Source organism: Salmo salar, chromosome ssa13 (genome assembly GCF_905237065.1).
Source record: "Salmo salar chromosome ssa13, Ssal_v3.1, whole genome shotgun sequence".
Classification (NCBI taxonomy): Eukaryota; Metazoa; Chordata; class Actinopteri; order Salmoniformes; family Salmonidae; genus Salmo; species Salmo salar.
This window is the reverse complement of record NC_059454.1, coordinates 75,622,096-75,634,181: the sequence shown is the minus strand read 5'-3', so window position 1 is coordinate 75,634,181 and position 12,086 is coordinate 75,622,096. Positions and strand designations below refer to the sequence as shown.

General features: G+C 45.4%; 1 protein-coding gene across 1 annotated transcript in view; it reads right to left on the bottom strand.

Moving 5' to 3' along the window:
- LOC106568003 (protein KIBRA) overlaps window positions 1-12,086 on the bottom strand; it is a 50,437-nt gene that overhangs the window by 21,625 nt on the left and 16,726 nt on the right. The window contains exons 9-11 of the mRNA XM_014137976.2: window positions 11,017-11,259; window positions 9,420-9,509; window positions 564-1,153 (exon numbers count right to left, since the gene is read on the bottom strand). Of these exons, the coding sequence (XP_013993451.1) occupies window positions 564-1,153; window positions 9,420-9,509; window positions 11,017-11,259 (923 nt within the window). The remainder of the gene's footprint in view (window positions 1-563; window positions 1,154-9,419; window positions 9,510-11,016; window positions 11,260-12,086) is intronic.

The window sequence follows — 12,086 nt, the reverse complement described above, 5'->3', positions numbered from 1 at the left end:
ATATACACTCCACTACATAGTAACACAATACCAGACTGTACACGGTCACAGTGGTGTAAAGTACTTAAGTAAAAATACTTGAAAGTACTACTTAAGTAGTTTTTGGGGGTATCTGTACTTTACTATGTATATGACAACTTTTACTAAACTACATTCCTAAAGACAATTATGTTGTTTTTACTCCATACATTTTCCTTGACACCCAAAAGTACTCATGACATGTTGAATGCTTAGCAGGACAGAAATTGTCTAATTCACACACTTATCAAGAGAACATCCCAGGTCATCCCTACTGCCTCTGATCTGGGGGACTTTATATAAGGAATTTGAAATTATTTATACTTTCACTTTTGATACTTAAGTATATTTGAGCAATTACATGTACTTTTGATACTGAAGTATATTTACTCAAGTAGTATTTTACTGGGTGACTTTCACTCGAGTCAGTTTACATTTACTCAAGTATGAAAATTGGGTACTTTTTCCACCACTGCACAGTCACAGTTCATACAATGACTTCTGACAATGCTGTACCAATGTCAGATAATAGACAGTGACTGTACCTTTAAGCACCTCTCCAGCCATGGCCTGCTTAGTGTCCATCTCCACCCCTCCACCTCGCTGCTGCTCCTCCCTGTCCAGCCCCAGCTCCGTCAGCCTGCAATGCAGCTCCACATCCAGCCCCCCCGGGCCCCCCAACACTGCATACCCCTCCCCTGAGAGGAATGCGGAGTCCATGACCAGGGGAGAGCAGGGTGGAGAGAGCGACGACAGCGAAGACCTCGGCGACAGCGAGCTCATGGACCTTGGCGTCTCCGATAGTCTCAGCGCCTGTAGCCTGGTGCCGGCCTCCGCTCCCCCGCCGGCAACACCCCCAGTCCCGGCATCTACTACAGGGACCACCTCGTGCTCGTGGATGGTGGTGATGGAGCTGGAGGGCCGGAAACTGACCACCGGGCCGCCCTCCTGCAGTAGGGTTTCCAGTTTGTTCTGGAAGTCGGGGTCTCCCAGCTCGGGTTGCTCCAGGTAGATGTCGGTAAAGCTCAGGGAGGAGGTGGAGCCCAGGGAGGATGTGGTAGCCAAAGAGCCCCGGCTGGAGGTCAACGAGCCACGGCTGCTGCCCGACGAACACGACAGCGTGCTGGCCGACAGACTGTAGGAAGAGAGGGAGGAGAGGGTTGGATTGAGAGAAGGAGGGAAGACAGAATGAGACAGAAGGCAGAGAGAGAGAAAGAGGGGATGGAAGTAGATGGAGAGAAAAAGAGGCAGAGGAGAGGATTGGATGGGGAGAAGGAAGGAGGGACAGAATGAGAGAAAGAGGGCAGAGAGGAGGGAGAGAGAATTGGGACCAGAAAAAAAAGGGAGCAAGGGACCAACAGAGAGATAAAGAGAGAGAGAAGACCACAGTGTTAGAAGCACTAGGAGCACACTCCAGGCAGACCTATGACCCAGCTGCGCTTCAGCTCACAGACGGCTGGTCTGACCATTGCCTTCCGTAGCCATTCTCCTGTCTGTGTGGGCACTGAAAACCCTAATTTCCTCCCCTCTTTTAGCCCTTCGTAACTTCAAATGCAGTTTCTGCTCTACAGCAAACATCCTAATTATAGCTTGGCAAGCTCATATGGAATGACACAGGGGAGTTTCTCTGCATCTCAGCCCTTTGATGTACTGTATATCAGCCAGAAAGAGAGGACGAAGAGAGACACAGAGACAGCGATGCTCTTTCTGTCTCTCTCTATTGTTGAAGTTAGTGCTGTGAAAAGTGCCCACTTTCTGATTTTCTTTATTTTTGAGACTGAATGTTATCAGATCTTCAACCAAAACCAAATACAGTGCATTCGGAAAGTATTCAGACCCCTTGACATTTTCCACATTTTGTTACATTACAGCCTTGTTCTAAAATGTATTACAATTAGGGATGCACGATATTAAACATTTTAAAAAAATAAAAAATCTGTGAGCATATCGGAATCGGGTGATATTAGCTAAAAATGTTTATTTTTATGTTATCAGATCTTCAACCAAAACCTAATATTCATTAAAGGGAACCTGAGTGAACAAATAACACAATGACATAAACAAAGTTATGCAACACCTAATATCCCTGTGTAAAAAAATAAATAAGTAATTGCCCCCTTACACTCAATAACTGGTTGTGTCACCGTTTAGCTTCCTGTAGTAGTTGTTCAGTCTCTCACATCGCTGTGGAGGAATTTTGGCCCACTCTTGCATGCAGAACTGCTTTAAGTTAGCGACATTTGTGGGTTTTCAAGCATGAACTGCTCGTTTCACATCCTGCCACAACATCTCAATTGGGATTGAGAAGTAGTGAAAAAAATATTGAAGATCTGATAACAAACATCTGATAACAAAATAATGAAAAGTAGTGAAAATTAGAAAAGGGGAAAACACTTTTTGACATTACTATACTTGTTTGATTATCACTGTTAACCTGTTAAAAGAGCTTGAAGCAAATTGTCTCAAAACAGCATTAATACAGTATAGGGCATTCACTCGCTGCTCTAGAATGTATTGAAATACGGCTAAATTCAAAAAGGGGGCTATGAAATTAACGTCTAAACCTAGTTTTCATTATGAATCATTAGATTGTTCTCTACAATATTACAACCTTAATATGCTTGTACTTAACAGTGCTGATTAAATAAGAACATTAGTTTGTGAACGTTGCTAATTTAGACAGCACAGCTCTTGGTTGTATCTTTTCCATATTTTAGCATTGGGAGGTGATACCCTTGTCATTTTCATCTCCAGATCTGTGGCTTTTTATTCCTCTGGTCAATCAATGTTGAGAGGGGCCATTTCTATGGCAATTTAAATGGGAAGACCCAGAAATCTACAATGAAAATTGGAACAGATTTTTTTTCAGGGAGGGATTTCATTCAGAAAAAGTCCATGTTACCACACACGAACCTGCAGCCAATAGCTAGCTTGTCAGTTGACGTTCGAAGTTAGTGCTCCGTGGGCAGAATGGCGCTGACAGTTCTATTGAGCAGCGACCACTTTATGGCCATAATGACATTGTATTCACTATAATAGAATTTAAGTAGTCTAACTTTTGAACTATATATGGTAGAGACACAGGGTTTGGGCTTTTGTTTTTCTGATGCAATTCTATTGAATTAATATTTTTCATAAAAACCCAGCTTCAGTTTCACAGAGAGCACTTTTCATAAATGCTCATTTGTGTTTGAGATCTTTAATTCAAATTGACAAGACTATGTGATTGAAGTGAGGAGGAACCAGTAGCTGGTTGAAGATAACAGGAGAGCTACCCTCTAAGGCACCTTTCATCTTGAGCTTTTAGAGAAAATTTGAAATAGTCCATGTCCTATCCCTCCCTCATACTCTCAAGACCAACACTCCCTCATCAATCAAATTTAATTTATAAAGCCCTTTTTACATCAGCCGATGTCACAAAGTGCTGTACAGAAACCTAAAACCCCAAACAGCAAGCAATGCAGATGTAGTAGCACGGTGGCTAGGAAAAACTCCCTAGAAAGGCCGTAACCTAGGAAGAAACCTTGAGAGGAACCAGGCTCTGAGGGGTGGCCAGTCCTCTTCTGGCTGTGCCGGGTGGAGATTATAACAGTAGATGGGCAAGATGTTCAAATAGAACTGAATGAACCATACAAGCCACTCAGAAGAGAAAAATACTAGTGATGCACTGATATGACATTTTTGGCCGATACCTATATCCAAAATTTATCTTGGCAAAAAAAATATATACCGATAACCGATATTTAAAATTTTAGCACAATTAAACAGTTAACACACACACATGGACGCAGCAGTCTAAGGCACTGCATCTAAGGGCAAGAGGCGTCACTACAGTCCATGGTTCAAATCCAGGTTGTATCACATCCGGCCGTGATTGGGAGTCCCATAGGGCGGCGCACAATTGGCCAAGCGTCGTCCGGGTTTGGCCGTCATTGTAAATATGAATTTGTTCTTAACTGACTTGCCTAGTTAAATAAAAGGTTACACACACACACACCCCCCAAAAAGTTATTTTATTGGCATTTACGTATGTCCCCATTACCAGTAAAACATAATCAAAACTATAGGTTAGTTTTGCTCATGCAAGAAGGGTGTTCTGGTGAAATACCTCACTCATACTATCAGAGAACCGGGGTTGCAGTCGTAACCTATAGTTCTCTTTCAAGTATTAATTTCGGTATTTCACTATGGGATATACTGACTCCCGTATTGCCAGACAAGCTTATCCTGATGACCGACTGCCCTGGTCTATATATCACACAAATGGGCCTTGCCCCTCAGAAGATCCTACACGTAAAACACTATGCGCCAGGGTCGGTGCAGTAACATCGAGCCTATAAAACTTTGCAAATGTATGAGGCGAAGCCCAACTCGCTGCTGAGAAAATATCTTGGATAGATATGCCCTTAAATAAAGCCCAGAAGGTAGCCATTCCTCTAGTAGAATGAGCCCGTAGGCCAGCAGGAGACTGGAGACCCTTACTTGTGTAGGCCAAAGCAATAGCCTCCACTAACCAGTGGGAGAGGTGTTGTTTAGTGAGCGCTTTACCCGTGTGCGGTTTCGCCCAGGAAACAAACAACTGATCACATTTCCTAAATCCCTTAGTCCTGTCCATGTAGATGCGCAGAGCGCATACTGGACACAACATATGCAACCGTTGATGTTCCGGAGAGGAAAACGGTGGGGGATAAAAAGCTACTAGCTCAAGGGGAAGATGCATCAAAGATGGGTTAATAATCTTAGGGATAAATAGGGGTTAGGCCGCAATCATACCCTATTGTTACCAGGTGCAAATTGCGCACTGGACGAGTGCACAGAGAATGTGTGAATGTCACTTACACGCGTTGCAGAAGCCAGTGCTAGTAATAGCGCGGTCTTACATGAAAGCAACTTCAGTTCCACCTGATCCAGAGGCTCAAAAGGCTTTTGGCATAGAGCATCCAAAACAATTGATAAATCCCATGACGGGGCCAGCCGTTTGGACACCGGACGCAAGCGACGTGCACCCTTCATAAAACGGGCGACAAGGGGGTGTTGCCCATCAGTCGTGTTCCCAAAACCCACATGACAAGCCGAAATAGCTGCCAGATATACTTTATTAGTAGAAAAAGCCTTTCCCTTTTCTAATCATTCCTGTAGAAACAACAGAATTACCGGGACAGAGCACTGGAATGACACTGTATTTTAGCGCACCATTCCTCAAACGCGATTTATAATTGTAAAGGGACCTGGTGGATGCGGCTCTAGCACTCTGAATAGTCTAAATTACATTGAGGAAGCCCGGCAGTGTTCAAGATGCACCATTCACGGGCCAGGCCCAGAGTGCCAACCATTCCAGGTGAGGGTGAAAAATCTCGCCTCGCACAGTTGGTCCCGACGCAGGGGGAGGGGCCACGAATGACCACAGAGTTGAGTGATTGCCGCTAGCCAGTGTTTCCCTGGCCAATGTGGCGCTATTAGTATGAACGATAGCCCCTTCTCCCGCACCCTGGCTAGGGTGGGGGAAAATCAGGGCCAGTAGGAGGAATGCATACAGGAGGACGCCTGGCCACTCGTACGCCAACGCGTCCACTCCCATCGATGCATCCTGATCCCTCAGGGGGAAAAAAAGTGGACACTGAGTATTCTCCATTGATGCGTAAAGATCCACTCCTGGAATGCCGAAGTGCATCCAAACCCGATTGGAAACTTCACCAATCCTCCGAATAGAGGATTCCCCCAGGAAAGTAAATCTGCCCCCAGATTCAATACTCCCGGTACATGAGTAGCTCTCAGTGACTGGAGATGCACACTGCTCCACACAATCAGTCTGCATGCCAGTGTGTGTAAGTGTAAGTCTGTGTAAGTCTGTTTATGTAAGCCACAACAGTGGTATTGTCTGTTCTGACTAGAACATGTTGTTCCTCCCATTTTTGGAGGGTCGTCTTTAATGCTAGGGACACTGCAAGGAGTTCCAGGCAGTTTATGTGAGTAGAACTGAGATGGGGTCCCCACACCCCGTTGACTGTTCTGCCCTTGACGGCTCAGACCCAGAGAAGAGAACCAGCGTTGAAACCCTCTCATATTCAAATGTCCTAACGGAATGACTGCTAAAGCCAATGCCATCAAGCCTAGTAGCCTCAGGCATGTTTTTAAAGACCAGGTTCCCTCAGCAAAACAGTGCTAGGCAATCTTCAAATGTTCTTATACGTTCCACCGAAAGGCGAGCTTTGAGCGATACCGAATACAGGAAAGAGATTATTCTGATTCCCACCCAGACACTCTTTACTGCGTTTATTCTGAAGCCTAGAAGCTTCAGGTGTCCCAATAACAGCTGACTGTGTTCTAAGACCTCGTCTCGATTGTGCGCACAGCATCCAATCGTCTATGTACGTCATCAGCCGAATTCCCTTCTCTTTGAGTGGGGCTATGGCTGCCTCGCTACACTTCGGAAAAACACGAGGTGACAGAGAGAGGCCGAAAGGGAGCTGTAGTGGGAGCTGGCTCGTAGCGGGAGCACGCTTATGTGGCCTGTCACCGCAGAAGGAGCAGTAGCTCCCTCTGGTGGTGTTATAGGGGGGCACCCTGTTTGTTTAGATTTTCTGAGAAACAATATGTCTGACTGCGCCCTTGGCCTGTATCCTGGTTGCGCTAGTATACATTTTTTTTGTGAACTGACATTGGGGAGTGTGAGACAAGAGGGAGGCTTTGTGGAAGCATCCATCTGAATATTGTCTCTTCTCTTTGGGCTGTACCAACTCTGGCCTGGTACGCCTGACAGAACACTGAGGTGTCCGGGAACTTGCACCCTGGAAAAGGCTCAGGATTGGAGCAGGGGATAGAACAGTGCTTGGGGGAGACTGTACTTGCCTCTCTAGTGATGGGGACATCGCTAGGCCATGTGCTTCTTCCTCCTTATCCCCTGGGTGGGGTTAGTAGCAGGCTGGCCCCTTGGTGCCATGGGCGGGAAGGAGGGTTTCTTAGACCAGGGGCCCAAGTTTCCCCAGGCTGCAAACCAGCCTAGGGGGCTGGGCATCTGGGGATCTTAAAGGTTAAGGGTGGTTGACCTGCTGCAGCCTGGACGAAGGTGCGGCGAGGCACTGGGCTGTGTCTTCCTGGGCATACAGAGCTGGAGGGCTTCACCCTCTTTTTCTCCTCACACCGTTTCCGATACCTTATTCCCACAGGAGCAGATTCGTGTCGGGACCTTCTCCTCGTTTGGGGTGGGAGATGTCTTTGTCGCCATTGCTTGGATGTTACGTTTTTAACTGTCAGAAAAAAATAGCATGGTAGGCTAGTCCCAGAAAGCTAGCGATTAGCGTGGGTTCTCTCTGACGGTGGCACTCGGTGTGATGGCCGGATACCGTTTCAAAAGGACAGGTTAGAAAAGAAAGCTTGATGTAGCTAGTAGAAATTTTTCTTGCCGAAGTAAAAACCCCAAAAGCTAGCTAGCGTGGTGGCTAGCTTGCCGACGACTAGTCACTGTTTGGATACAGCTAACTTGGCCATGAACAAGTTAGCCGTGTCACAGCTGTAAACGTTACTCCCTATAATTTTCCTCTAGCTATGGTGAAGGGAAAGGAAAAATTGTCAGTCGCACAATCCCGAGAATAGAACCCGGCGAGCGAGTTGTAAGCTCACGTCTGTGGACAGTTTAGCTATTTCTGAAAAATGCAGTCGTGTCGAGGTAAGGTTTCTGATGAAAAGTGAGATGTTTGAATGACTCAGACATTGCGTCGGACTCTTTATAGGGTAGGAGGGACACCCTTCCCGAATAACACGTCTCGAAGTCAAGCCAATCAGGGTTTCATCATACGTCAAGCAGTGAAGTTTCAGCTCTGTCTGTCCGTGGCCTCTCTCCCTCGGTGCACACTGTCACTGTGTCCGTTTCCATCTTGTCCAGCTATGTATGTAACATTTCACGTAAACCCTGTTTCTTGTCTGCATCGAAGTAGCGGTCCTTGTACATAGCGTTGAGCATGGTGGCGACACAGTAAAGAGGCTCAGAGAGAATGCCACCGAATCGTTTGTTCACAGCCTGTGTCGGCAGTTTTGTTGAGCAGGCGTTTCAATGCCATGACAGAGGGTATCTCGTCCTCTGCAGGTGATGAGCTTATTTCTTGAGTCAGTTGTTCGAATGGAGCTAGCGTGTTCATGTTTCCAAGCTTCAAACATGTTCTCAAATGCCATTGAAATGACAGCAGCGGTATGACAACCAGCATATTCATGAGCATGCAATACAACTTTCCTCAGTACGAAATCCTCGATGACCCACTGTGCTCAGACTCAGCATGCTCATGGGGCTGACATCGCTGGTCCAAATGTCAGTCGTGAAGCTAATAGCAGGGACGCTACTACTGTAACTCCGGTAGGGAAACATCTGAAAAATAGCGGTGCTCGACCAGTCGGTGAAAGCCAACATCAGCCACGACAGAGAACAGTTGATTGTCAAGGGAAATGAATTCCATTATCTTGGCGTTAATGGATTTCGCCATTGAGTTGTCTCGCTGAAATTTTCTTACTCTTTCAAATGACCGCTCGACTTGTTGACTGCTTGATCCACACAGCAGACATTGTGGGCTAGGTTAGGAATGCTGTGTTGCACGTGAAGCACAACATTTTACGTGGCGTCATTACGTCATGTACATACGCAAGTCAGCTTTGACATTGGTTTTGCACATCAGCGTTAAACTAGACATCGGGCCGATGTTGGCATTTGTAGCTAATATCGACCAATTCCGATATGTTCACCGATATATCATGCATCCCTAGAAAATACTGTAGTCTAGAACAGACCTCATGTGAACTTATGGGGTTCAAGAAATGAAAGATAAAATGCTTTCATGTGAACGACGGTAATGTGATCTTCACCATTCCCCAGCAGACCTTGGATTAAAGTTTCACTCTTTCCCCTCAAAGGGTAGCGAGTAGGCTCAGGGCGCCAGGCAAGGCCGGGTTGTGATGTTTATTGAAAATACCTGATGAAACAGCTTGCAACTCTACAGTTGCCTCAGAGGTGAAATGGGTTAATTGGATGAAAATGTTGAATGTTCAGAAGCACTAAGCCCATTTTGAGATGTGAGAGACTAGATAGGAGAGGAGACAGAAGAGGCTGTGCTCATAGAAGTGTGTAGTGATTCGTGAACAACTTTAGAGCAGAGTGCAGTAGTGGTGTACCATTACACCTTAGTGACTATAACCTCACCAAGACCTCCACGGTAAAAATGTTGCCTGTGTCTCCATGTAGTCAATAAAATGTATTCTTAAATCGGTTTTCATTTTGAACGTGCACATCGAGTTGTGCAATAGGAGTTTACATGCTTAGTAGATACATTTAAGTGATTCTGCCTCCTAAACTGACAGTGTGGAAGTGTTGGGAGACAGTAGCTGAATGTGTTGTATAGATGGGTGAGTGTGCATACCTCTTGAGCTGAGTGTGTAGTGATGAGGCCAGGCGAACCATCTCCTCCAGCTCTCTCACCAGCTTGTTTCTCTTACAGTGCAATCTCAATCTGATAGAAAACAAAACATGTTAGGTCACAGCCGGATTGAAAATATATACAGCAGTATAGACAGTTAAAAGGGCAAAAGGCAGACACTTGTGTCTCATAAAAGACATCTTGTTATCCAGTTCTTTATTTATTGGGGGAGTGTGTCAGTGTAATGAGGCTTTAATGGAAACAGGCCATAACATAATAACTGAGTCTTTTGATCATCTTCCAGGCCGGGGTTACAGAACCAGCAGTTAGAAAAGGGCATCTTTTGTGTCCAACCTACATCCCCGGTTAGTGATGCTCAGGTTACAGGAAGGGAGAAACCAGAGAGGGAACTCAATGCAGGTACAGTATTGAGAACAGAGAACAAGGTAGCTGTTTAGGAAAGCTAGAGGGGGAGAGGGAGGGGGAATATGAATGAGAGAAAGAGAGGAAAAGAGACAGGAATGTGAGCGAGAGAGCGAGAGGGGAGAATGTGAGCGAGAGGGGAGAATGTGCCATAGTCACAAGGCCCAATTGTTGTAGTCCCCTTGGTTACCTGATCCAGAGTGCAGGTGTCCAATCACTAAAGGGTAAAAATGCACCTTACAGAGGGCCAGTGATGGGTAAGAGACTAGGGGTTCTACACACCAGTACATATACTATCCACTTCTACAGTCTGTGATCCAATTACAATCATGAGCCATGAATGTCATGAAAAAAGGTTATGCGGATTGAAGCAGCCAACATAACAAAAGGTGCGTCGTGTGTCTGGGAGTAAGTCTTACAGGGTCGACATATACAACGTTGGGTCAACATACACAACGTTAGGTCAACAGAGAGCACAGTGTTGATGCTTTTCAACCTGTTTGACAGTGTTTTCTTGAACCCAGTTGGAGACGTCGGTCTGTTTTCCATAGTTAGTGTTCAGTCTAGTTTCTATTTGTTAACAGAGCCACGGGGCCCAGTCCATCACCATGTCCACATCAGGGAGTAGACCTTTGTGTTTATGTAACAGTCATATCAGGTGCTGCAGCTGAGGCACTTGCACCATGTCTTTTCACTGCAGGTACAGTACAGTATGTTGTGGGCCTTGCTCTGCCTATCTATTCCCTGTCTGAATATACTGCAGCCTAGTTCCAGTGGGATTCCCATGGCCCCCTCTCTCCTTCACGCAACAGACACGCCGACCCGTTGTCTGGCTAGCATTGAAATGAGATGTAGAAATTCATTTTAAAAATGCACTCTTTTGGTGAGGTGCTGACTAACAGAACACTAAAATGCCAAAAATTGGCAATAAAAATGTCCTGCAAAGACAGAAGAGTGGATGACTAATTGAATCTCCTGTATCATTGTGTGACCATAATGCTTTCCTGGTGTGCAGCTCTATTCCCTCTGTTATCCCTCCTTCCCTGACCGTGACCCTGACCTAGGGATGGAGTGATGGCCAACTCTCAATAAGTCAGTGAGCCCCAGGCTGATCACGATTACTTAATTGGGGATAAACGAAAGGGGGCACATCACTCGCGTCACCTCCCATGCTCACCTCTCAGTCAGGGCCTTGCTCTGGTTGTCCCTGGCAGCCTGCAGGTCTCTCTCAAGCATCTTCTTCTCAGTCTCAATCTTCTCCTGTTCATTGGGCGCTCTCTTGCAGGGCTTGATATACTGCAGCTCCTTCAGTAGCTCCTCCTTCTCATTGATGAGGATGAGGCGGTCGCGCTCCGGGTCTAGAAGCCCCGGCCAAGCCTCACTGTCCAGTTTGGCTATCTGCACCTCGATGGTGGCAATCCTGGGGTTGGGGGGAGGAGAGGACATCATATAATTCATGTTCTTTTATGTTGTATTTAAATTGTGTGGAGGAGAGGTTTAAGAGAGAAATAATATGGCTTATAATACGTTAAAGGTCATTATAAAGGCTCATGAACACTCATAGCAAGTTATAAAGTCACTAGACTGATACTTGATGATGTGTTGTGTTGGGAATGAGTCATCTGGATAACGTGAAAAAAATGATTTTATGAATATCACTAGCTGCAACAGAATACCATTGTGGATACCATTTTCATATCTCTGTGTCCAGTATGAAGGAAGTAAGAGGTCGTTTCACGAGTAGGGCTGTGGGGTTCACGAAATTGTCAGCCGGTGATTGTCAAGCCAATAGCTCTCCTTCTCACGGTAATTGACCGTTAATTAACAAACACATTTAGCATCTCCTGACTTCCACACTGATCTTTAGACGGGTCTAAAGAAGCATGAAATCAAGAAAATGTAGTCTATTTCAGAAGAACAGAATAGCATACTATGAGTTGTCCTTAGGTTAGGTCCTGATCTGGCTATGCCAAATGGCTGTGGGTTACACTAGTTCATTTAGCAGACAAGATATGCTTAGAATTCCATGGCATTATTTTATATTATGAAGAATATAATTGAACAAAGCTGAATCAAATTGAAAGGATATTTTCTCCAAACGATTTGAGGGCGTGCACACATGCGACTATTCTGTGTTGAGCTATGAATAAGCACATATGAAATCATGTAACCAAAAAAAGTGTTAAACAAATACATTTGAGATCAAAACTTTTATCACACGTGATTGCGAAATTACTGGGCTTATAA